Genomic DNA, 27,368 nt, shown 5'->3' on the forward strand with positions numbered 1-27,368 from the left:
TGTGAAAGCGCCCTACAGGATTTTACCCACAAACATACACCTTCTATCATCCTGAAAACTTTTTTCAAGTGCAAGAGCGCTTTTTTGTTTTTAAAGAAAGTTCAATAATAAAGTGTCATGTGCAAATCCAGAATTAAAGACATCATAATGTCCAATGAAAATCATTGTGACTCATCAGCCCTTGTCGATAGCAGTTTCCTCTACTGTTTTTAAAATATAAACATAAACAGCAAACAAACTAAGAAACATTCACTCTTAAAAAACAAACAAACCCTCCATTGTTGAGCAGAATAAATCTAACCATACAAACACCAACCATACCAAAAAGCATTCCCTCCTAAATACAATCATAAAAATATCATTGAACTTTAAAATTTCACCAGACTGCTGACTGAAGATTAAGTTTCAAGTTTAATTAATTTTAATATACCAAGCATCGACGTGCACCTGGCCAATTTACAATGCTAAAAATGAAAGGTTAAAATACATTTTGTAGGGGGAGGAAATGTGAACATTAAATAGGCAAATTATAAATACGAACATGAGTTTGAGGATAAAGGGGGAGGGGAGAGTTAATAATTATATCATTAAAAACAAATTAATTAAAGGGAAGGGGGGAGGATAAAACACCAGGAACATTTAGAATATGTGAGTACTATTGGATTGATTTAAATCTTGCCCAAATGCTTCTTTAAAAAAAACAAACTGTTTTTTAATATAATTCGGAAAAATTTAAAATTTGCCTCTAATCTGCTAATTTGTCTCTAATTTGCTTTTTTTGAATAGACTCCCGTCTAGCTCTATAAACAGAGGGTATTACCATTCTATTATCCTATTGGCGAGTAAGGAATCAAATACGAATGTAAATAAGAAGGCTGTAAAGAATAGAAAACTCTATGCGCAAGAAATAGAGCTTTAAATTGGATTCTATAGCGAACGGGTAGCCAATGATATTGCAAATAAAGATGTGTTACCCTCTCAAACTTTTTCTTGAAGCCTAGAACTTTTATTGCCGTATTCTGTAGAGTTTGTAATCTTTTTAGATTCCTATTTGAGGTCCCCAAGTTTACAATGTTGCAATAATCCAATTTTGAGATTATTAAAAGCTGTTATTGCATGTAGGTATTTGTAAACCACCCAGATGGTATTACCGATGGTGTGGAATATGAAGTACCCCATAGATCCCACATAACGATGATGTTGGGGGGTCCAACATATGTGACTGCATTATAAGTGAATCCGCATTAAATGGGATTCCAAAGGTTAATAAATAATAGGAAAAAGAAAAATAGGGGGGGGGGGGTCTACCCTTTGACTGCATTGTAAGCAGCCCCAAATTCTATAGGGTCTATGATGTAATATTAAAAAGTTTGGAAACTTGGGCCCTCTTTTACTAAAGTGCGCTAAGCATTTTAGCGTGCGCTAAATTAACGGGTGTGCTAACCGCTAACGCGTCCATAGGATAACATGCACGCGTTAGTGTTTAGTGCATGATTAGCGCGCGCCAAAAAGCATAGTATGCCTTAGTAAAAGAGGGGGCTGGTAACTGCCTCAAACTGCTCTTAAAATCAGACACCAGTTGGCAACCCTGTTCTGGATGTGAAAGATAAGGCTTTTACCCAAACTGCCCTTGAACATGGAAATTAGTGTACGATTCTATCAAACGGCCTGTTACAGGGTGTCTCCACTCCGGAAAGACACACATCACCATCATGTGTTATTTGCAGCTTGTCTCAGTATTTCATAATGGAAAGGGCCAAGATGAAAAGAAAAGCGATTAAGCCACAAAATCAAGAGTACACAGTGTGCCAGAAGGAGACAGCTGTCATTGCAAGTTTCAGAACGCGCTGACTTGTACTTTCGGAAGTAGATGCAGCTGGTTTAAGAGAGCACTGCGATTTCAAGTTCTCATGTAATATTTTATGATCGTATTAGAGTCCATTACAGTTGATGTCGGATAGAGAAGGTTTGAATAGTTGTCTGACGCTTTAATTTTATTGAAAAAAAATTGCCACATAACAGAGAATCCCGAGATGACTCATTTTTCAACAAATGTCATCCCCGGATTCAAAGCTTTGTCCTGTTTTGTTTTGTTTTTTGTTTTTAGTTTTTCTAGTGGTGTGATTTTTGTACTGAACACTTGACAACCTTTTTCCAATTTATGCATCTTAAAAGCTGTAACAAATTTAGACTCACATTTTATTCCCTAAGAATGCTCTGCCCAGTAGTGAACTGACCATTCGGGCAACTGGGCAGTGCCTGAGGGCCCAGAGCAATTGGGGGGGGGGGGGGAAGAGGCAGTACTTCCTCCTCACTTGACCAGTATCTCTCAGTTCCAGGGTCTGGCATTCCGTGTTTCTCTCACCATCTCCCCTGTTCAGGCATCTCTTCTGTCTCTAATCCCCCCTGCATGTTTACCTCAAAAGTTCCTTTCTTTGTTCTGGGTCCCATCATAGGCTGTCTGCTGCTGACCAGAACCTTCTCTCTGCCATGGCCCATCTCTTTCTGATGTAACTTCCTGCTTCCTCAAAGGCAGGTAATGGCATAAAGAAGTTTCCAGTTAGCGGAGGACAGCCTATGCCAGAGCCCTGTATGGAGACAGGAACATTTGAGGTAAACACTGAGGGAGGAAGTGAACCTGAGGAGAGAGGGAAAGATATGGGATCTAGGGGGAAAGGCATGACCCTTATTGCCCAGGGGACCAGATTCATGTCAGTTTACCTCTGGTTCTCCCTTATCCTAGCTTATCTTTTATCTTTAAAAAATCTAATTTAGAAGATGAATTCAATTTTTTATTGTTCATGTCTCCTCTGTAAAGATAATCAATTTGAGAGTGGAAAATTATTTTTTAAAACTTCAGTGAACAAAACATCCGAAGCCATTAAGTTAGATAAAATCAGGGTAATTATATGATTGGTTGGCCATTATCTATGTGATGTGAAATGTTTTCATCTAACAATTAAGGCATTCATGCTACCTGTTTAAAAGCAACAGAAGGATAAATAAAATTATCTAACAAAATATGATAAAATTGAACTATTATTATTTAAGGCAGCTATTGTTATCTCATAAGCATCTTTGAAGAGAGAAATGGCTTTCTCATTGCATTAATGAATCCTCTTAAATTCATATGTCCAATTTGTTTAATTAAATATACAAATTGGTTTTGAACTTTTGTGGTTTTCAGACTAACCTAAATTGGACCAACGTGCATTCTATCAACTTGACACTGGTCAATGTATCTGGTGGGGATAATGGCTTCCCATTGACTTGCATTGCTGAGAATGTGGTCGGCATGACAAATGCAAGTGTTCTCCTCACTGTTTACTGTAAGTACTATAAGAATCGGATCATCTTTGTTTCAGGGTCGAATCTCATAACAATATATGATCATATCTCTTTGTGGTGCAAGGAATTGCTAGGTGCATTTAGTTGACATGTATCACATACTGCTTCTTTCATTTCTTGAGAATATATTGACTATATATTTTAAAAATTTAAACCAGACTTCAAGGTTGGTCCTCAAGGTCAGATTTTTAGAATATTTCTCATGATTTTTTGTCAGAGAGATGTGCATATAACGGAGATAGCAGGCATACAGATTTCATGTACTTATTGCTTCAAAGAGGTTTGAAAGAGCTCATACTTCACATTAAAATTCCTAAGAGGCCCTTTTATAGAACCATAGAAAAAAAAAAAAAAAGCAGATAAAGACCATGTGGCCTTTCTAGTCTGCCTGTCCATGCCATCTTCTATTCCCCTCCTCTCCCTTAGAGATCCAACATACTTGTCTCAAGCTTTCATGAATTCAGATATGCTCTTCGTCTCTACCAGCTCCACCGGGAGGCCATTCAAAGCATTCACCATGCTTTCCATGGAAAAGTATTTTCAGAATCTATCCTTCATCCTATGCCTCCTCATTCCAGAGTTCCCTTTCAATTGAAAGAGGCATGCCCCATGTGCATTCATATATTAAAGCTTATCATGCACTAAGGGACAATAGTGTGTGCTAAGTGCCACATGGTCCATAGATATAAAATCGGACATGCAACATTTAGCATGTGCTAATTCCATTAGTACACACTGAGCTTTAGTTTAGAGAATGACACGGTGACAAAATTAATCACCGTTCCCGTCAATTTTGTTGGGAAGCTTTCCAAAACCCGGACAAAGTGTCGGGTTTTGAAAAGCCGTTCGGACCCCCAAACATGTCCTCAAAAGAAGGATAAGTCTGGGGAAATCCGGACGTCTGGTAACCCTACAGTCCAGTCCATCCAGTGACAATCAGGGCACACAGACTGTAGACGTCTATCTAGCACTGGCGTTGCTTCTCAATTACTGGAGTTGCCATCTAAGCACTGCTAATTTTGTTTGGTCTCATTCTTTCCATACAGGATTCCTTTATGTTTATCCCAAACATTTTTAAAAATTCCATTACTTTTTTTCACCTTCCTGTGGATGGTCATTCTAACTACCACCCTGTCCATGAAGAAGTGCTTCATGCCATTATTCTTGAATCAGCAATCTAAATTCAGGTCCTCTGGCTCTACCACCTTCCCATCTCTGAAAAATGTTTGTTTGTAGATTAATACATTTCAATTGAATATCTGCATCAGATCACCCCTTTCTCTCCTTTCCTCCAGGGTGTACATCTTCAGGTCATCAATTCTCTCCTCTTACATCTTGTGGTGCAAACCCCATACCAGCCTCAGCACCCTGGGGTTGTGGGTTCAAACCCACGCTTGCTTCTTGTGACCCTGGGCAAGTCACTTAATCCCCCCATTGCCCTAGGTACATTAGATAGATTGTGAGCCCACCAGGACAGAGAGGGAAAAATGCTTGAGTACCTGAATAAATTAATTATAAACCGTTCTGAGCTCCCTTGGGAGAATGGTATAGAAAACTGAATAAATAAATAGTAAAATAGGACCTCCAAAATTGAACCTGATACTCCAAGTGGGGCCTCACCAATGATTTCTACAGGGGCATCAACATCTCCTTTCCTCTGCTGGTTATACTCGATGTAATCCAGTATTCTTATAGCCATGGCCACTGTCTTCTCACATCATTTTGTTACCTTGAGATCCTCAGACAGTATCATCCCAATGCCCTTCTCCTTAGCTGTGCTTATCAATCTCTCACCTCCTACCTGGTACATCTCCTTTATAAGAACAAAAAAGAACTGCGGAGAAGATTACCAGGATGCAGGCACTTTATTCTGTCAATAAATTGTTGCGCAATACAAATCCACTTTTGCTCTAGAGAAATGGGTACCCAGCACGGTCCGTGTTTCGATTAAAACATCTTCCTCAGGGGTCCCAAATTTTCTGTTAGAAAACCCCCCAAAGTGGAATGCAGCAAATATGCAGGAGAATCTGGCGCCTGTTATTGACACAAAAAATGTTGATCATCACGGTGAAGATCGTCTACAGCAACGCTAGAGACGATGTTCACTACAGTTTCTCTAGAGCAAAGGTGGATTTGTGTCACGCAACAATTTATTGACTGAAGAATAAAGTGCCTGCATCTTATACATCTTCTCTGCAGTTCTGTTTTGTTCTTGTTTGTTCGATATCCACTGTAGACCGATTGGATTTCTTCTTCTTTTTGACTTACATCTCTTTTATGATTCTTCAACCCAAGTGTAAAACCCTGCACTTCTTCGCATTAATTATTATCATCAATTCACTGCAGTTAATTGGCTTGTATGCTAATTAGTTTGAATATAGATCTTTAATTCATGCATACGTTTTGATGCCATATATAGAATCTACTGGATAATGTATGCATAAGTGTTAGCATTGTGTTGTAGTATTTTAAGTGTCTTTATAAAGTAGCATGTAACTGGACACCTGCTTGGCCTCTTAATCTAGTTGCCCTGCTATACAATTGCCCTCATGTGGGCCAGGAAATTTAAAGCAAAACTTGGGGAGATCCTCTTCTATGAATTTTATCACCCCTGACCTGCCTCCTGCTTTAGAATCAGCTCCGATCCCCATAGGGAGGAGCGATGGCAAATCGGCCGAAGCCGTTGCCACTAGCAGGGGCGGGAGGGGGGGGGACGGAGGAAAGGGGGGGGGTTAGATAAAAGAGGAGTGGGAAGGGGGACGCACCCTTTTCTGCGACGCCAGAGCTAGGAGAAGGAGGCAGCATCCCATCTCCCTATAGCTCCACCGCCACCCAGCTTTCGCAAAATCCACAAAAAAAAAAAAAAAAATAAAAATAAAAAGATTTTAAACTACAACTCACAATATCAACGCGACAGGTAAGAATCTGTCGGTTTGTTGCGGCCACGCGGCCCGATCCGGCTGCTGGGAGCGTCGCCCTCCGGCGCTCTCGATGTGGGAGAGGACGGAAGGGGCGGCCCGCCCTGAACGTGCGTGCGGGTCCGCCTGCCTTTGTGCGCCGCGCCTTCCTGCCATTCGGCGTCCTGCCCTCGGCGGTTGTTAAATTTGTTGCCGGCTCTCCCCGCGTGGGGCTGGAGCAGGCTGGTGAGGAGTCGCGGCGTCGGCCGCGCCGGCTTTCAGGTCCGCCGACTCCCTCCTTTGCAGATATAGATTTCTTGCATTACCAATTTGCCATAATAACTCGTTTAACATTTTGGCTTGCACTAATATCTTTTCTTCTTCTTTCTCATATCTTTTACAGTTCCACCCAAAATTCTGTCACTGGTGGAGCCAGTGACGCATCACGAACACTGCATTGAATTTTCTGTCCGTGGGAACCCTCAGCCAGCCTTAAACTGGCTGCATAATGGCCAGACTTTAAGAGAGGTGGATTTTATCCGCACTGAATTCTTCCAGCAAGGTGACATCACTGAGGGCTGCCTTCTCTTCAACAAGCCCACCCATTATTACAATGGCAATTACACACTTATCGCCACCAATAGCCTTGGAGTTGCCAAAGAGACAGTTCATGCTCACTTTCTGGAGCAACCTTTTCCAGGTGAGTTCTTGCAATGTCCTCAGATGATTTGAAATATCAAACTATTCATTTTTTAGGGTAAATTTTCTTTGTCCCTTCCATTCAGGTGCCCGGGTGCTGTATGACGAAAACCTATTCATTACAAAAAACATTCACCCAACAATAAAGAATGTCCGAATATTCTATATTCAAAACAACATCCAATATACTTCAGCACGACCTATGGTATACAACAAAAAAAGGAGAAAAGGCCTCAGTGTCTAATAGGGGTTCCAAATAAACTACCCACATAGACAAGCCAATCTCAAGAAGTCAAGTTTAAGACCAGCAGACACATCTTCGGTCAAAAACTCTAAGACAAGTGGTATTATATTATAAACAAAATATATTCTTTCAATATCATCACGTATCTGAAAATGTGGTATTCCCAAAGTCCTTAGACATAGTGCTGGAACGTAGAAGCAGGAAAAAAATCGGCACAGTGGAGCATAGAAACAGTACAGCAGCTAAATAGTCATCAGCGCTGGCATCAAAGATTCCACAATCTCCAACAGGGCCCCCTGTTTCGCAGTCAAGCTTCTTCAGGGATTTCTGTAGCCCTTAAATGAGCTTTCACTCAAGACCGCCTCCCCGCTTGCTTACAGATTGAAGAAATGCTGAGATCCTGCAACTGGATGCATATTGGATGTTGTTTTGGTTATAGAAAACCTATTCATAACAGGATTGGGGCACTCAGATTCCATTACAGAATATTAGAGTAACCAAGTATTGGCTTTCTTTGCATTTATGTGACTTTGGTCACAATAGCCATAGATCTGGCATAATTGCAGTCATGTAAATGAGGCAAGGATAGTTTAGTTTATTCAAATTTGATATACCGTTTTGCCAGAAAGATCACAGCGGTGTACGATAAAAAAATAAATAATAGTGCATAAAAGAAAGGAACTCCAAAATATGAGAGGACAGAAGAAACATTCAATCAGCACGTTAAAACCCACAGTACGTGACTTACCCGCTAGCCTCACCCTGATGCTGAGGGGTAGATGGTTTCATAGATGAGGGGGGGGGGGGGCAAATAAAAAAACGACACAGGTCTGTGTAGAAGCCCAACAAACTTTAGAGGGATGAGGAATTTTCCAAATAAAAAATCCTGACCCCCTAGACCCGCCCCCCAGGCCCGGCCAGTTCCACCTGCTGCCTGCCCTCCTGCCCGACGGCGATTTGTTGGAAGCTTTTCAAAACCCGGACAAAGTGCCGGATTTTCAAAAGCTGTCCAGACACCTGGGCATGTCTGGGGAAATCCAGACGTCTGGTAACCCTACAAACAACCAGGCACTAGATCATAATAGGCCTTCTGTGTAAACAACATAAGCACTGTTCAAAAAGTTACATGCATAGATCCCCCCCCGCCTTGCATTTACATGCTATGGGGCCCTTTTAAAAAGGTGAGACATGGGCATGTTCAGCAATTACTTGTGATCTTGGAAGAATTCTGTCAGATCTGCACAAAATTGCCAGTATATAGGCACAAGCATTTACAACAGTCATTGACATTGCATAAGTGGTCACAAGTTGTGCATGTAATTGCGTATCTACACTAGTATTTTATTACGGCGATGACATGTATAATTACCATTACAGAATTAGCTCACAGCACCTTACTTTTGGCAGCCAGTACAGAATTACCTTCATGTATATGTGCTAACAATTCCACATGTATGTCAGCCATTTTGAAATCCTACAGTAATTAAATACAGAGGCTGAGATAAAAATAGGGATAAAGAAGACCATCTTTTAACCATCCCCCCATGAAAAGCTGAATAAAAATAGCACTTTTAGGAAAGTTAGGTATGTCCAGGAGCAGCTATAAATCCCAACTTTGCAAAATTAAGGAATCCATGAGCATTCTTTTTTTTATGAAATGAGGAAGTTGTGTGTAAATTTGGTCCTACCCAAGCTCCACCCCCTTGCCATCTGCACTTGGTATAACTTTCTAAATGCCTGTTTTTATAAAAATAAATCTTGAATCGGGCTTAAAAAAATAACCACTTTATTTTTATTTTTTGGTGTTGACTGTTGAGAAAATTGTTTGATTCCACTATTTGATTTTCTCCCATGTCTATCAATTTGTAGCTAATTCTCCAGTCTTAACAGGGGTTTTTGTGTGTGTGTGGGACAGGGGATGGGGGGAAGATAGATTGGATTAATATATCGAACACCTGGATTTCCATCTGTTAATGTATTTATTTTAAACATTTATCACTCACTTATAAATCTAATGAGCCTAGAAGCCAAAACCTACTAATGAAAGGTGTTTAGCAAAAAACAAAGATACGGCTGTGAAAAATAAAAGAGGGGAAAGAAGGAATGAGAATTCTTCTGCACAGTAATTTTTCACTTCAGGATGTGACATAGCATTTTAGGAATGGGTTAGATATGTTTTCCTTGCTATGACAAAGAAAAATGGGGAGACCCAATGATCCACAGTGAAAACAATCCAATGATTAAAACAAAAACAAAAAACTGTGGATACAGATGTTTTACACTGTTCTACACTACATATATTATACATATTATACACTGACATATAAAAACATGAAAATTCAATTTAAAAAGTACAATGATAAAAAATGCAGTGATAAAAATCCAACCGGACCCTACATGGTCCGTGTTTCGGCGAACCATTGGACCCCTGAGGAATGCGTGCTTACCGAAACATGGACCGTGTAGGGTCCGGTTGGATTTTTATCACTGCATTTTTTATCATTTTTAAATTGAATTTTCATGTTTTTATATGTCAGTGTATAATAAACTATCTCCAGAACATCTGTATCCACAGTTTTTTGTTTTTGTTTTCTTCCTTGCTATGAAACACCTATAAAATTAATTCAAACACTCCAGAGAAGTTCAGTGTCCCCTTCAAGAACTGAAACTAACCTCGGAAAAAAACCATTTTGCTCATATTCTGAGCCACTGTGGGCTGCTCTGGAGTGGGAAAGATCTGCTTGTGGTTTACCAGAATGATGTAGCGTTCCTGACTTTTGTCTTTTTGCATGAGTGCTGGTCCCTTTTTCTCATTTTACCTAATGTGGTAATTATCTCTCTGTCCTTTCCACAGAGATTACAGATTACTTCGTTTCAGGTGAGTCTTTGTCGCCTTTTTCTGAATCATCGTTCAAATATATGAACCCTTTATAAATAGCGTACCTAGAAGTCAACAGAGCAGATTATTAATTACAAGGGCTGTTTCTCAAAGCAATTTAAACAGCCGCTGACTGGTTAAATCTCTTGGCTAAGGCTAGCTACTAATTTTCAGCAGCACTTAAGTGGCTAAGGCCTTGATTTTATAAAAGATGCCTAGATCAGTTCACCTATCTAAGCGCCTAACTTAATTTTTTTTTTAATTGGCTTAATTGGCGCAAATAATTGAAACTATCATTAAAAACCAATTAAAAAATTTAAATTATCCGATAGGTGTCTAACTTGGCACTTATCGGATAAGAATGCTGTCTGATGAGAATACTTGGAAACAGTGGCAGTGTAAGGGTGAATGGCACCTTTGGCAGTGGTGACTCTCCCCACCTTCTTCCCCGCCCCTCCTCCGCCGCCTTCCCTTTCCCTGTACTTTTTTAACTTCTCTGGCGTGAGCAGCATGCTCACGTCAAGTGTCGGCTCGCCCTTTGATCACACTTGCCAGGCACTGGTCCCGGAAGTGACATCAGAGAGAGCGCCGATACAGACGCAGGCAGCAACCTCACGCCGGGGATGTAAAAAAGGTACGGGGGTAAGTCAAAGGGCGCGCAGCAAGGGAGGGGTGAGAGGAGGAGGGGGTGCTGCGCACTTAGGAAGACCGTGCCCGGGGTGTACCATCCCCCCCACCCTTTACTTCGCCATTGCTTGGAAATAAAAAAAAGTTAAGTGTTCTTATCAGAGAGTGATTTCAAAAATTTTCTGAAGAAGGTCATTTTCTAGACACTCGCAGAAACCCCTTTTAAAATTATTACCACCAATGTGGGAAAGTATACAAGAAAGGAATACAAAGAGAGATAGAAATTGTTGTCAGAGTACTTAAGGGAGAGAGTGTAGCCCAGTGGCCAACACTACAACCTCAGCACCCTGCGGTTGTGTGTTCAAACCCACACTGTTCCTCGTGACCCTGGGCAAGTCACTTAATCCCCCCATTGCCCCAGGTAGATTAGATACACTTCTCCCTCCCAATTCACTGGTTTAGTACTTGCGACTTCGGTTATTCGTGAATTTCTAAATCCGGACCCACCCCCGCCCCCTTCCTGCCTCCCGGACCTCTCCACACCTTACCAGGTGGTCTAGCAGTGAGGTGGGGCAGGAGCGCTCTTCCTCCGCACCTGCCCCATGCAGAGCCATCCGCAAAAATGACTGCTGTGAGTTCCCGTGGTCTCACGAGACGACAGCGGGAACTCACGGCAGCCATTTTTCTGGACGGCTCTGCACGGGGCAGGTGCGTAGGAAGAGCGCTCCTGCCCCGCTTCACCGCTAGACCACCAGGTTAGATGTGGAGAGGTCCGGGAGGCGGGGGTGGCTCAGAATCGGCCCTAAAAGTTATTCACATTTTTTTCAATATTCGCGGGCTGGCTCTGCCCCTAACCCCTGCGGATATTGAGGGAGAAGTGTAGATTGTGAGCCTGCTGGGAGAAACAGGGGAAAATGCTTGAGTAACTGAATAAATTCATGTAAACCATTCTGAGCTCCCCTGGGAGAACAGTATAGAAAATTGAGTAAATAATGACTGGTTAAAAAGGCTAATTTTCATTTAGTAGTTTAAGAACATAAGAGTTGCTATACTGGGACAGATCAAAGGTCCATCAAGCCCAGTATCCTGTCTCCAGCAGTGGCCAACCCAGGTCATAAATACCTGGCAAGATCCCAAGAGTATAACAGGTTTTATGCTGCTTATCCTAGGGTGTTAGTAAAGGCTTACCTGCTGGACAGGGAGGTGCTGCTGGACAGGGGGGAGGTAAAAGGAAGGGAGAAGGACTACCACTGTACAGGGAGGAGAGACATACAGAAAGAAAGAAAGAAAGAAAGACAGCGGGCAGGGAGAGTGATAGAAAGAAAGAAAGTCAGACAGACAGGGGGCCAGGGAGAGAGAGAGAGACAGAAAGACAGACAGGCAGGGGGAAGGGAGAGAGAGAGACAAAGAAAGACAGACAGACAGGCAGGGGGCAGGGAGAAAGACAGAAAGAAAGGGGGCAGGGAGAGAGAAAGAAAGAAAGACAGACATACAGAAAGAAAGAGAGAAAGAGAAAGAAAGAAATGCCTATGTCAACACATCTATTCTAGCACCCATTAATGTAACGGGCTAAAAAACTAGTGTTACATAACCACCTTACAATAGAGTCAGAGTGCTTTTAAAGATTACTACACACCGCATTCCCCTGAAGAAGCTCACGTTTCGCGAAATAAGAAGTGCCTTGTTGGGAAATTGTAGTGAGAGTGTAAAATTGCAGAGAGAGGTTGTAGTAATGGAATATAACAATGTCATTATAGTGAAGAGAAGAGAAGTACACGGCTTTATTGCATGGTTGTTACATTGCTGGACATGACTAAAGTACTTATTTTTTTGAGAGTGCAATCTTTGTGTTGGATTTATCCATTGAAGAATAAAAAAGTGGGTTGTTTTTTTTTTTTCGTTTGTTTTATGACCAGTGATGATATAAGCTCTATTCATATTTGAAATAATTTAACAGAGCATGTTAAATGGGGTCCTTTTGTCTGCAATTTTTTTTGTGATTAGAGAGCCTTTTTGTAATATAGAGGTTGTGCTCCTCACCCCCATAATTTGAGCGCTAATGTGGCGTGCAGTCACATTAGTACATGGTCATTAATTCAAAAAACAGAAAATCAGCCATTTTCTGGCTGCAGTAGAAATGGCCTTAGCGTGTGGGAAAAGTCCACATACAGTAAGAGTACGCTAAGGCCACTATTTACTGCACCTTTGTAGAAGGAGCCATGTGGAAGTACATTAAAATGTTTCTATGAATATGTATTTATGGTTTTATTTTGTTTCAGTAGCAGATTTTGGAGTGAGTCCAACCCCGCCGATCAGCGTGACTCATAAACCAGAGGAAGACACCTTTGGGGCAAGTTACTTTCTGACTTGTAGATATCTATGTGTTCTTATTTGCTTGATTTTGTAATGAAATCACTATTTTGATGGAAGAATGGATTTTTAGCTCAGGCTTCATTGGCTTCCATTGGCATAATTTTAATAGATTTATTATCTATGGTGTGTAAATTATTACTTATTTGAATTTGCCTGATATTCCAAAAAGAGGAAGTGTCAGCGTAAATCTGGATGCATGTTTCGTGTTCAACTGTGTCAGGGTGTGGTCTTCTAAAAAATACACAAAATTTGAATTAAAATTAAACTATTCAAATGTCCGAGGCAGAATCTTCAAATAATTTCTCGTAAACCAACAACAATCACAATACAGTTGTCAAATACATTCTTGTTCTCCTAGTGAAGGATTACAACAGCTGAAGGACATCTAAGGTACCCGTTATATCTCTCCCCCACCTGACACCATCTTGTTCTCCTAGTGAAGGATTACAACATGGCTGAAGGACATCTAAGGTACCCATTATATCCTTCTCCACCTGACACCATCTTGTTCTCCTAGTGAAGGATTACAACATGGCTGAAGGACATCTAAGGTACCCATTATATTCTTCCCCACTTGACACCATCTTGTTCTCCTAGTGAAGGATTACAACATGGCTGAAGGACATCTAAGGTACCCATTATATCCCTCCCCAACCTGATACCATCTTGTTCTCCTAGTGAAGGATTACAACATGGCTGAAGGACATCTAAGGTACCCATTATATCCCTCCCCAACCTGACACCAGAGTCCAATTTAATAGAGCTGTCCACTATCTAACAGGTAGAAATCATATGAGGAACATTCAATCCAATTCTGCATTAAAAACCCACGGTTCGAGGGTCTGAAGATCAACGATCTTGTAATTTAGCAAGGTCTCAATGTCACCACCCTCCACTATTATTTCTTCCAGAATTTGACAATTAAGTTCCATGGTAGAGTATCGTACAGATTCCCAATGGGATACTAACAGGGTCATCGATGTGTGGTTCTTCAATCTGGATTTGTGTTCTGTTAACTGAGTCCCTAATCTGGCACATAGACTTGCCAGTATAAAGGGTTTTTTTTTAGCAAGGGCACTGTAATGCCCTAGGTATGAAATGGACTTCTTAGCATTTAACATGCTCCAATTGGCCCTTTTACTAAGTTGTGTTAAAAAGCACAGGACTTTCTCATGTATTGAATACCAGGCCCAGTTAGCCTGTGAGTGTCTCTGTCTAGTCTCAGTTTCCTACTTACTTTTCTCATCTGCCTGTCATATTTTGAAATGATAAATCTCTTTTTCTAATTGTATGCCTGCTCCATGTCTCAAACTAGCAGTAATGATAGACTAAGATTGACTTTTGGTTAACATTATGCCACAAAAGTCTATCAGAAACACTTTTTTGCAATTAATGAGTCTTCTACTGTATGCGCCAATTATCCAAAAGCAGCATCAAAGGGATGACAGATTCAGTGAGAAAGGACAGCAAGAGTATCTGAATAGCAAAAGGTCAGCCGTGGGTAATTTTTATTTAATAAAGTTCACTGTATCTGTAGGGCATTAGATCACAAATATCTTTCATGCTATTAAATGCTGGGCTATACACTAAAATTCAACATTCTTGCCACTGCTGTTTTAGTACGCACCTGGAATAGCATTATAACATAGGCAGTGACCTACATTCACTGGGATTGATATTTAAAACGATTTAACTGACCAGAAACAGCTCCTGGCCTGTTCAATCATATGTTCGGGGCTACCTTTTCTCAGTCTAACCAGCCATTACAATTCCCTACCAATCCCAATCCTATGACATCCTCTAATTCAGGGGTCTCAAAGTCCCTCCTTGAGGGCCGCAATCCAGTCGGATTTTCAGGATTTCCCCAATGACTATGCATTGAAAGCAGTGTATGTACATAGATCTCATGCATAGTCATTGGGGAAATCCTGAAAACCCGACTGGATTGTGGCCCTCAAGGAGGGGCTTTGAGACCCCTGCTCTAATTCCAAGGTATTTCCTGTATTCACTTCGTCTTTGATTCAGTTCACCAAGATGACTTCCAATATGTGTGGTTACTTCTTGCCCTTTAGGCCCTTTTCCCATCAACCTGGTTGAGTAGTTCCAAGCATGGATTACTGGGATTGGCACTTGCTTTGGTATCTCAAAGTCTAATAAAAAGTATAGTCCCTGTAATTTAGAAAACGAAAAGCTTGAGTTGTCCCCATATTAAAACAAACGTCACTTGATCCTACTTCACCCTCTAGCTAATCTGTGCTCCGGGGGAGCGTCGGGCAGGTCTGTCATGTGTCTACTTTCTGTATGATTGATGTGATGTGATGCAATTTGTGATTTTAATTTTGTAAACTGCTTAAATCCTCTGCTGGTACAGGTGGTAGAGAGAATGTGGGTAATTTAAATATATCAATTTCCCATTCAAAAAAGAAAGCTTGTTACGACATCCCGATTCTGCAGAAGAGATTTTTTAAATAGTGGTTAAAAAAAAAAAAAAAATTAATAAATTCGACCGTATCTAAGAAACTAGAGCTGATGCGGTCTATCCAATGCAATTTTCTGAATCACTGCCCCAAATAACTCCAGAAACTGGTCAAAAAAAACCCAAGGCACCAAGAACATTTTTGTTATTGTTGGCCTGTGTAATTATTATGTTGATCCAAAACAGTGTTAAAAAAAAAAAAATAAGAGTTCATCTTTTTTTCCAAACCCAATCCAGCTACTGCAGCTCTGCAAATTCATATAACCAAATGCGCTTAAAACTTATGTGAGACCCGATGCATTACAGAAAATGCTGTCCCATAAACACATTAATACACAATTTTGGCTGCTTTAAAATTCTGGCATCCAGAAATACTATTGAAGCTTTGCTGTATAGCTATGTATTATTGCAGATTGCCAAAGAGACAGAGAGAGAGAGAAAAAAATGTAGTTATCCGAAGGCTTTTGTTTTCTGCGAAAATCATCTGTGATGCAAAGGGACCAGCAGTGAAAGTGAAAGCTTTCCTGGCATAGAAAGAACTTTATCACACTGTTTTTGACTATTAAAGGATATCAGCATTGCACAACAAAGCCCTGAGGATTCTCCAGATCCAAAGTCTGCCTCTCTGAATATTTTCTCTATAAGCAATAAAAATGAGTAGTTGGGCCGCATTTTATTCAGTCTGAAATCGGAAATCTCTCTGGGGTTGTGGCACATCTTATAGGATCAACCCCCTCCCCCCCCCCCAAAAAAAAAAAGGACTGCACTGTCCAGGTAGTCCCATCACTGGATGTCAGTAATGTAGCTTTTGGTCTATAATCCTTGTGCTAGTTTAAATAGCAGACACTCTAAATCCCTGAACGGACTAGGGAAAGATGATGCAACAGCTAGACCCAGAGAGGCTCACTTGGTTGAAGATAAGAGGGCTCATTGATCGAGGAAAGGCACTAGTTTGCTTTTCGTACTGATTTTCTGAAGACTTGACTGTCTGCCTCCCCACCCCTTCAAAATCAGCATCGATCTATTCACAAGTCCTACACAAGACCTTTCATCTTTTCTTTTTTTAAGCGTCCTTCCTTTTCCAACCTTGCTGAATATTCTATTTTTTTCCATCTTCTAATAATAATAATAATAATTTTATTTTTATATACTGCCTAACCAACAGTTGATAGCGGTTTACACAATAGGTACTCAGCATACAATATACAATATACAATAATAATATACAATATACAATAATATCATACATAATAAAATTATAAGTAACTAATACAAGCATTAAAACTAATGAATAAGGAAAACACAATATAAACTAAAATAAGTATAGATAAAAAGATTAAAAATACATTATAACTACATGATAATATGAAAATCAATAATAATAATAATAATTGTATTCTTATATACCGCCATACCGAAAAAGTTCTAGGCGGTTCACAACAAGGTGAGCTAATACATGGGATACAGATAAAATACAAATTAGAATAATGGACTTAAAAACAGATAAAGCCAGAAAACATTTACAATATAATGCAAAAAATACCGGCTTGGCAGGGAAAGAAGTAATACATAGAACAGATCAAATACCTCAAGTTGAATATAAGGAACTTGATTGAAAAAAATGAAACAGAATGCATTAAGATACCAGCCTATCAAAGAGTTGAGTCTTTGATAGAATAATATGTACATGAATTCATTAATCCTGCTTGGAATGCTAAGGTCCTATCCAAAAATTTTTTGTAACGACATGCATTTGCTGAAGGAAAATAAAACCAACCAGATCTACGGATATTTTTCTTAGAAATAAAAAAACTAAAGTGAGAAACAAGGTAAACCGGCGCTAAGCCAAATAAAACTTTAAAACAAATGCATAAGAACATAAGAACATAAGAACTGCCATCTCCGGATCAGACCCATGGTCCATCAAGTCCGGCGATCCGCACACGCGGAGGCCCAGTCAGGTATACACCTGATGTAGTTTTAGTCACCCATATCCCTCTATGCCTCTCATAAGGAGATGTGCATCTAATTTGCCTTTGAATCCCAGCACAGTGGATTCCTTGATAACCTCCTTTGGGAGAGCATTCCAGGCGTCTACCACTCGCTGCGTAAAACAGAACTTCCTGACATCCAAATTTAAATAACACTCTAGCCTCAAACAGTAGCCAGTGAAGCTTTTGATAATATACACTGATAGGATCGTGTTGTAAGAGGGTTTGGTTTGGCCCAAGAAGCCTTTTTGGTTTTCTTAATGAGATGACCATAAGTCTGGCAAGTTTACGCCCAGTAGCGTCTACTGCGAACTTTCAAGACTCAAAGTAAACATGGGACCAGACACCCCAGGGTGCTCAGAGAGCTGAGGGAAGTCCTGGCGGAACCATTATCTGTGCTCTTCAATCTCTCCCTAAGCACGGGAAGAGTCCCCTTGGACTGGAAAACAGCTAACGTTATTCCACTCCACAAAAAGGGCTGCAGGACAGAGACGGCGAATTACAGACCGGTGAGTCTCACATCCATAGTATGCAAACTCATGGAAACACTGATCAAACAGAAACTTGATACAATCCTGGATGAGGAAGATCTATGTGATCCCCATCAACATGGATTTACCAAGGGCAGGTCCTGCCAATCAAATCTGATTAGCTTCTTCGACTGGGTAACAAGACAACTAGATGCCGGGGAGTCCCTGGACGTAGTGTATTTGGACTTCAGCAAAGCTTTTGATAGCGTCCCACACCGCAGGTTATTGAACAAGCTGAAATCGCTGAGATTAGGGGAAACACTAGCTACATGGGTTAAGGATTGGCTGAGCGGTAGACTTCAGAGGGTGATGGTAAATGGTACCCCATCCAAAACATCGGATGTGACCAGTGGAGTGCCACAAGGCTCGGTCTTGGGTCCAATCCTATTCAACATATTCATAAGTGATATGACCCAAGGGCTCAGAGGAAAAATATCATTGTTCGCCAACGACGCCAAACTGTGCAACATAGTAGGTAAAAGCACTATGCCTGACAGTATGACGCAGGACCTACTACTATTGGAACAATGGTCATCAACTTGGCAGCTCAACTTCAATGCTAAAAAATGTAAAGTGATGCACCTGGGTAAAATAAATCTGTGCAGGACTTACATGTTAAATGGTGAGACCTTAGCTAGGACCACGGAAGAATGGGATTTAGGAGTAATCATTAGTGATGACATGAAAACTGCCAATCAAGTGGAAAAGGCTTCCTCCAAGGCAAGGCAAATGATGGGTTGTATCCGTAGAGGTTTTATCAGCAGGATGCCAGAAGTCATAATGCCACTGTACAGATCCATGGTGAGACCTCATTTGGAATATTGTGTTCAATTCTGGATACCACATACCAGAAAGATGTGCTGAGAATTGAGTCAGTTCAGCGGATGGACACCAGGATGGTCTCGGGGCTCAAGGATCTCCCTTATGAAGTAAGGCTGAATAAATTGCAGCTGTACTCGCTTGAGGAACGAAGAGAGAGAGGGGACATGATTGAGACATTTAAATACATCACGGGCCGTATCGAGGTGGAAGAGGATATCTTCCGTCTTAAAGGACCCTCATCCACCAGAGGACATCCGCTGAAAATCAGGGGAGGGAAATTTCATGGTGACTCTAGAAAGTATTTCTTCACCGAGAGGGTGGTCGATCATTGGAATGAACTCCCACGGAAGGTGATTGAGGCCAACAGCATGGCAGATTTCAAAAATAAATGGGATATTCATGTGGGATCTCTAATGAGGTAAGGGCAGGGGGTGGTGAGCAAAATCAAGGAGAAGGGTCACTAGAGTGGGCAGACTTGATGGGCTTTGGTCCTTTTCTGACATCATTTTTCTATGTTTCTATGTTTCTGTGGAGGGCCGAGTGTACATTGTAGTTTCAAGTTACAGTCCAGCCAGTAGGGGGTGCTGTTTCACTATCATATTTTCAATAAACCTTGAAATCTTGAAACAATACTGAAGCACCACCCCAATACTGGCAGCGATGTAGTTGGAGAACCCCAGCTTAGAGGGAACAGTGGCAGTGAGGCCAGGGTGTTACTCTTCTCCCAGTTAACAAGCACCAGTTCTCGCGTCCTCCTCACTCCTTGAATTAGGTTATTTCACCGAGGCTCTTGTTATACCTCCTACTGGACGGAATCATTGCTGGCTAAATCAGCGAGTGGCACTTGGTTGCATGGATTGATCCATTTTATGCCTGTGGAAACGTATTTCTCTGAATGGGCCCTTACATTTGCAAGACCTGCAGAAGTCTATGGAGGTCATAATTAAAAGGACAGGAGAGGCCACTGATTATTTGCTCTGACCGCTGCTGCATTCACCAGCTAGGGCTGGGCTGGGCAGAGGCGGAGCCAAAAGAGTGTGGCGCAGCGGTTAAAGCTACAGCCTCAGCACCCTGAGGTTGTGGGTTCAAACCCACACTGTTCAATGTGACTCTGGGCAAGTCACTTAATCTCCCCATTACCCCATGTACATTAGATAGATTGTGAGTTCACTAGGATAGACAGGGAAAAAATGCTTGAGTACCTTAATAAATTCATGTAAACCATTCTGAGCTCCCTGGGGAGAACAGAATAGAAACTTAAATATTCAATGCTGGGCCCCACATGGCTAATGGAACATATTGTATGGTATAAATAGCTGTCCTGAAATGCCTGATTAGCTATGTGGGTATGACACTGAATGCTAGACGTGACAAAGGCTCGGGTTTTCAGTGCCACTGCTCAGATAAAACCAGCGTATTCTTAAAGCAAAACTATTTATGCAGCTCTAATTTTATGCAAATCATGTAAGCCTTCTTAATAAAAACTCACATAAACAGAATGTGATGCTCAGAAAATCATTACTTCAGAGTCCACTTTTCCCACTAAAAGCTATGCAAATTTATACAGTTTTAATTCAGAACTCTTGAGTATAAGAATATCTCGGTTAGAGCAAGGCATTTATTCACATTTACATAATTTCTTAGAGAATAAAATTCTAACAGCATGAGAACAATGAAGAGAGCTTTGCATGTTATATTTCGCAGGCTCGTAGTCCAAGAAAAAGGCCGCATTTGATCTGAACACATTTTTATGTATTTATTTTTTCTTATTTTATGGTAGAAATGCCTTTTGTTTGGAAAAAAAAAAAGTCCACGTGAAGCAGTTCCTTCATAGTTACACTGACATAGTAGATGACAGCAGATAAAGACCTAAATGGTTCATCCAGTCTGTCCAATAGTCACACTCATTATTGATTCATGATTGAACAATAAATGTTTGTTATTTTTAGGAGACAGACCATATAAGTCCGTCTGTCTTTAAGTCCCAACTATTGGAGTTACTGTCATCCATCTTGTCCTAGCAAACAACAAAAGGAAAAAAAATCTAACACAATCTGCAGTGAATAGAACACAAACCAAAACAAAGGAAACTGCAGGCAGAGGTACGAAGATGCAGGCTAAATTTATTAAACCAAAATCGTGAATGCGGTTAATGTTACCACCTTGAACCAAACCAAAGGACCCGACACGGTCCGTGTTTCGGTAAACACGCCTTCCTCAGGGGTCCCAGGTGGATAAGGTATCAAATCAAAACGCAAACAAAAACTTAACCTTTCTAAGAAATGCGAGCGGCAATGAGACGATTACTTGGAATACTCCGCCGTGTTCCTTTCAGAGGCTAAGTTTTTGTTTGCTTTTTGATTTGATACCTTATCCACCTGGGACCCCTGAGGAAGGCATGTTTACCGAAACACGGACTGTGTCGGGTCCTTTGGTTTGGTTCAAGGTGGTAACATTAACCGCATTCACGATTTTGGTTTAATAAATTTAGCCTGCATCTTTGAACATCTGTCTGCAGTCTTCTTTGCTTTGATCCATCTTGCCCTATACAGGACAGAGACCATACAAGTCTGCCCGGCATTGTCCTTGCATTGTAACAACTGGAATTGCTTTTGAAGCCATCGCCAGTACATCGTGTCGTATATAGGGTCCTTGCCACATTCAGTCTCCAGCCCCACCCCTCACACAAACCTCCCCAAGCTTGGGGCCATGTCTGAAGGGCCTCTGCACATGTGTGGATGTTGATGCGATGACATCACGTGCATGTAAACTAGGACTAATACCTTATACACTTGAATAGAAGTCGATCCGAATTTAAGTCGAGACCCCCATTTTTTCCCGCAAAAAGAAGGAAAAAATGGTTGACTCGAATATAAGACAGGGGCTTAATATTCAAGTGCCCTGCCAGGATCTGAACCAAGTGCCCCCCTCCATTACTCCCTCCCCTGCCAGCCCCCCTGCCAGGCTCTGCACCCAACACCCTTTCCTCACTGCCCTGCCAGGCTCTTCACCCAGAACTTCTCACTCCCTACCAAGCTCTGCACCCTATCCCCCCCTCCCTCACTGTTGATGTCTTGCAGGCCTCCCCCGTCTCCCATCCCAGATGAATTTTTTTAAAAACCGCCCCCCACCCCAATCTTCCCCATGCACCCCTGACTCCTCAGTGGCCTCACGGTGAGCAGGACAGGAAGAATCCCTTCTGCCTCCTGTGCTTGCTGAAATTGATAACCATACCTCCCTCCCACCTTCCCCATGTACCTTTTAGGTCCCTTGTAGCTAGCCAGTGTATGGAGCAGGAGTGATCTTCCTGCCCTCCTGCTCTGTTCGAGGCCACTGGCTGATTGGCTGCTGTGAGTTTTCGACTCATGAGAACTCACAGCAGTTTTGTGAAAGATCTGAAGAGATAGACACGATCTACTTTGAGGAGGTAGTCCATTCCATATCACAATTAGTAAGTATGGAAAGGGGTGTGAAATCTTACTAAAGGACTTGATTCCTCTAAATCAGTTGTTCCCAAACCTGTCCTGGGGGACCCCCAGCCAGTCAGGTTTTCAAGATATCCCTAATGAATATGCATGAGAGAGATTTGCATATAATGGAAGTGACAGGTATGCAAATCTCTCTCATGCATATTCATTAGGGATATCTTGAAAACCTAACTGGCTGGAGGTCCCCCAGGACAGGTTTGGGAACCACTGCTCTAAATGATGGAAAACAGTTTATTCATATGAGTTGTTCTTGTGCCTGAAGATCTCATGGTGTATACGGCAATCATTTATAAGAAAAGGAAAGGATGTAAAAATGAAATGAAGGGAAAGAAAATAGAGCCGGCGCTAAAACAGGAAGTGACACCAGCACTAAAACAGGAAGTGATGCTGGCGCTAAAACAGGAAGTGACTAACCCTGAGTGCTCAGCTACTGCAGATTAGTCACTCCTCTGGTAAATTAAGGTGTGATAAAAGCCTGACTTTTACCGCACCTTAATAACTAACCATTACCCGTTTCATTGAAGCCATGACTTCAATTGCCAGCATAAACGGTAGTCATCCAGCAGGGATATAGATGGGATCTTGCGCTATGATGTAAGTTGTCTGTCTATAGCGTGTATATTTCTTAAGTCTAACCTTTTCTCCCCCCCCCCCCTTTTAGGTATCCATAGCTGTTGGACTTGCGGCTTTTGCTTGTGTTCTCTTGGTGGTGCTTTTTATTGTGATCAACAAATATGGCCGACGCTCAAAATTTGGAATGAAAGGTAGGCTATTTAGAGAGATTTTTCTGTGGGGATGCATTTTGCTTTCTTAATTACATCTTGATGCCCTACTCTAGTTTGCTAGCCTTGTATGGAATTGTACAATTGATAAATTCTTGACAGTGTTCAGTTCCCTTTTGTATGATTGCTAATCCATTAAGAATGTTAACTCGGTAATCACAAAGATGAATACCAGTGCATGAAAATGATACAGTATGGTACTAAAAATTGATGTCAACAGTTTTATTAGGTCAGGATGATTCAGGCACCTAAGTAACAGGGGGAAAAAAAGGCTCTATTATCTGCCAAGGATTTCTCAGAACTGTTATGAATTCATTTTGTAGAAATCGTTATGTCTCTTGCTTCATGAATTTAAAACATAAAATGGTCATTTTATATGACATAATTTATTTAAATAGAACAAGTTAAACCACGGCTATTGGAAAAATAATAATAGGATACTGTAGAAAGAACATTTCTTGGCTTTTCTCTTAAAGTAACTTTTTTGTTCTTCAGAATCTAATGATCATCACCAATCAATACCCAAATGCTAAACAGTCTGCGATTATAATGGCAATATACAGTAGTTTAGTCTAAATCAGGCTTGTCCAACCTTCTTTCGGGGTTACAAAGAGTAGCAAAATAGAATGTTGCATTGTTCCCTCCCCAGCCTTCACTCGGTCTCTCTTGCTCTGTCTGTCTGTCTGTCTCTTTCCTTCACCTGGCTTCAGCTGCAGAAGAAACAGCGGGATTTCTGCTTCCCCATTTGCAACGCAGCTCTCTGCAAGCTTGAGACACGTGATGCTGGAAGTTTGGGTTGGTCTTGTTGTTTCGAGTCTCGTAAGACTTGAAACTGTAAGACCAACCTGAACCTCTGGCACCATTGTAGCTCAAGCTTAGAGAGCTGAGCTGTGACGGGAATACAGGAATGCAAGAAAGACAATGAAGGCAACCTTAAGCGCTCAGTTTCTTTGTTACACAAAATAAAGACATTTTCAGCCTGTCACCTTCACTGTCTTTCTTGTCTTTCTACCTTGAGAAGCATCTCCGGTTTCTTCGTGGGAATACAGGAATCCTACTGTAAGCATTGTAGGAATTGCCAAGCTTCTGAGGGACAGCAAAAAAAATCACTTGGTCAGTGGGCCGAATTCTGGCCCATGGGCTGTAGGTTGGCAAACCTGATTCAAATAAATGTGTTTCAGAACTTTGGGGATTGAATTTGGGTGGTTCCAGTGTTGATGTACTATGTATGAACAAGTCGTGATACAGGAACATATGAAATATTATGATAACATTTGTGTATTTGCATTCATGTTATAAAATTTATGCTTGGCGCCTTTAACCTAGTGCTTTAACTTTAACTTTAGGTATCAGTTACATGAATAAAACTGATTTATACACAAGGGTCGGCCATGAGGAATGCAGCTGGATGTCAGGCCATGTGAAGAGATTCATTATGGCGTAAATGCGCATGAGTCGAGTCTCTTTCATTTGAAAGGATGCTCTGGAACGAGAGGGCGTAGGATGAAGTTAAGAGGTGATAGGCTCAGGAGTAATCTGAGGAAATACGTTTTTTACAGAAAGGGTGGTAGATGCATGGGACAGTCTCCCGGAAGAGGTGGTGGAGACAGAGACTATGTCTGAATTCAAGAAAGCCTTGGACAGGCACGTGGGATCTCTTAGAGAGAGGAAGAGATAATGGTTACTGCAGATGGGCAGCTCTATGACCTCACAATGCAGGTGTAAAGAGCTTTAGCCAATAGGGAGAGGAGGAGATAGTGGATGCTGCGGATGGGCCATTTGGCCTTTATCTGCCATCAGGTTTCTCTGCTTCTATAACCATAAAACTCTATGACCTCACAATGCAGGTGTAAAGAGCCTTAGCCTATAGGAAGAGAAGATGCAAACGTTAAGAGCCTTAGCCAATAGGGAGAGGAGGAGATAGTGGATGCTCTGGATGGGCCATTTGGCCTTTATCTGCCATCATGTTTCTATAACCATAAAGCTCTATGACCTCACAATGCAGGTGTAAAGAGCCTTAGCCTATAGGAAGAGGAGATGCAAATGTTAAGAGCCTTAGCCAATAGGGAGAGGAGGAGATAGTGGATGCTGCGGATGGGCCATTTGGCCTTTATCTACCATCATGTTTCTATAACAGTTATTGACCATCACGGGCAGAATATAACCCAGATATTCTCTGTCAGACATAATCTGGGCACTGACATTGAACATTTCTAGGGCAGCCACCAGACATCATGTGGTTATGGGCTGATATTCAGACAGGTGCCCAATGAGAAAGCATTTGACAGAATAGAGTGGGCCTTCCTCTCTGATGTTCTAAAGTGGTTTAGCTTTGTCCCTGCTTATATTAACATGATACAGACTTTCAACTTGTTTCTGGTAGTATGCACAATGGTGAATCACAGGCCTGCAGCCTCTGCAATGGAACTTGACATGATTGTCCCTTGTGCCTGCTATTATTTAATCTGACACTTCAGCCTCTCACAATAGCTATCTGTCAAGAAGGCCATATCATGGGGTTCCAGTCTCATATTGTGGAATGTAAAAATTCACTTTAGGCAGATGCTACTTGGGAATCTAGCTACTATTTGGGTTTCTGATAGATACTGGGGATCTGGGTTGGCCACTGTTGGAAACAGGATACTGGGCTCGATGGACCTTCAGTCTGTCCCAGTAGGGCTACTCTTATGTTCTTATGAGAGCTGAGTATAGACAATCAAGCCATTGTGACATCACTAATGAGACTGACTCTTAGCATTGGTGGAATGAGGCACTATTGACATCACAATCTCAGCTCTGGAATGTTGCTACTATTTGGGTTTCTGGTAGATACTGGGGACCTGGGTTGGCCACTGTTGGAAACAGGATACTGGGCTCGATGGACCTTCAGTCTGTCCCAGTAGGGCTACTCTTATGTTCTTACAACATACTACTGATTCTGAATGAATAGTCTCATCTAGCATTATTTAACTTCCTGTGGGAGTATTCAGAGTTATCTGGATTCAATGTTAATCTGTTTAAATGTATTTACTTTCCCCCTATCTCACTATTATACTAAACAGAGTGTTGCATACTACTCACTGATAATGGTCAGAGAAACTAAATATTTAGAGGTATGTAATTGGAGTTACGATTGATAAAACTGTAGCTGTCATGCTTGATTTGGTTAAATTCCTTATACGCTGGTGTCACCCCTCTACCTTACATAGTGGGGTTGCCAAGATAATATTAAAGTGAATCTCACTCCAAAGGTGAACTATATTTTAATACATTACATTACATTAGTGATTTCCATTCCACCATTACCTTGCGGTTCAAGGTGGATTACATAAGAATTGTTATGATATTAAGAAGAACTTTAAGGAATAGTGTGAAACATTTTCTAATTTGCTAAGGAGTAGATAGTATTTCAGGTGAAGCTTGGGACAGATCTGGTTGTGTTATACTGGTTTTATGTATTTTTTGAAGAGTAGGGTTTTTTGTTTCTTTTTGGAAGGTTTTGTAGTCTGTGTTCGAAATCAGCAGATTGTTGAGTTGGCTGTCCAGTTTCGCTGCTCTGGTGGCCAGTAGGTTGTCATACATTACATGCCAGACATAACAAAACATCAAAGCACAAACAAAGAGATGGCCAACACTTGAGTGCAATAAACCTAAGAAAAAAACAAGCAGAGCAAAACTATGGGGCACTTACCCCTGGATTCTATATAGTGCCGAAAATTAGGCACTGGAGTTTGCAAGTGGATCTGAGATCCAAATTCAATGAAGAAATTGTAGGAATGCCCCACAAAGGAAACACACACACACAGTCTTAGAGTCGGGAGGAGGCGCTAGCAGGGGCTAGCTCCGAGTCCCTATTTATTATGCTTCTAAGCTAATGACATCATAGTAACTCCCTCGTTTACACATCTTTTGATTGGTGGGTACAAAGGTACATGGTTTTACATTGGTGGATACAAAGATAGGTACATGCTTACACATTGTGATCACCCTCCCTTTACCTCGTGATCATCCTCCAACTCAGCACTTAGACAAGGGCCTGATTAACATGTGGACAGAGCCTGAGTCTTTGCATGTCCTCAAGGCCTGTCAGCTGATGTCCATACCAAATAAGGACAGCTCAAAAAAGATAAACATGTGACAGTCCAAAGGTTATAATGCATGCTCCTTAGCCTTAAGCTGTAGGCAAAGTCTGATTGTTGCCCATATAAGGGAT

The 27,368-nt window shown here is 41.3% G+C and overlaps 1 protein-coding gene across 6 annotated transcripts in view; it reads left to right on the top strand.

Moving 5' to 3' along the window:
* Positions 1-27,368, top strand: part of NTRK3 (neurotrophic receptor tyrosine kinase 3) — a 1,004,345-nt gene that overhangs the window by 680,225 nt on the left and 296,752 nt on the right. For 5 of the 6 annotated variants that reach the window (XM_033920393.1, XM_033920396.1, XM_033920394.1 and 2 more), the window contains exons 7-11: positions 3,188-3,329; positions 6,649-6,945; positions 10,043-10,066; positions 12,973-13,043; positions 23,035-23,137. In XM_033920393.1, the coding sequence (XP_033776284.1) occupies positions 3,188-3,329; positions 6,649-6,945; positions 10,043-10,066; positions 12,973-13,043; positions 23,035-23,137 (637 nt within the window). The remainder of the gene's footprint in view (positions 1-3,187; positions 3,330-6,648; positions 6,946-10,042; positions 10,067-12,972; positions 13,044-23,034; positions 23,138-27,368) is intronic. The other variant, XM_033920395.1, reaches the window with a different exon arrangement.

The sequence above is a fragment of the Geotrypetes seraphini genome, chromosome 14, assembly GCF_902459505.1.
Source record: "Geotrypetes seraphini chromosome 14, aGeoSer1.1, whole genome shotgun sequence".
In the NCBI taxonomy this organism is placed as follows: Eukaryota; Metazoa; Chordata; class Amphibia; order Gymnophiona; family Dermophiidae; genus Geotrypetes; species Geotrypetes seraphini.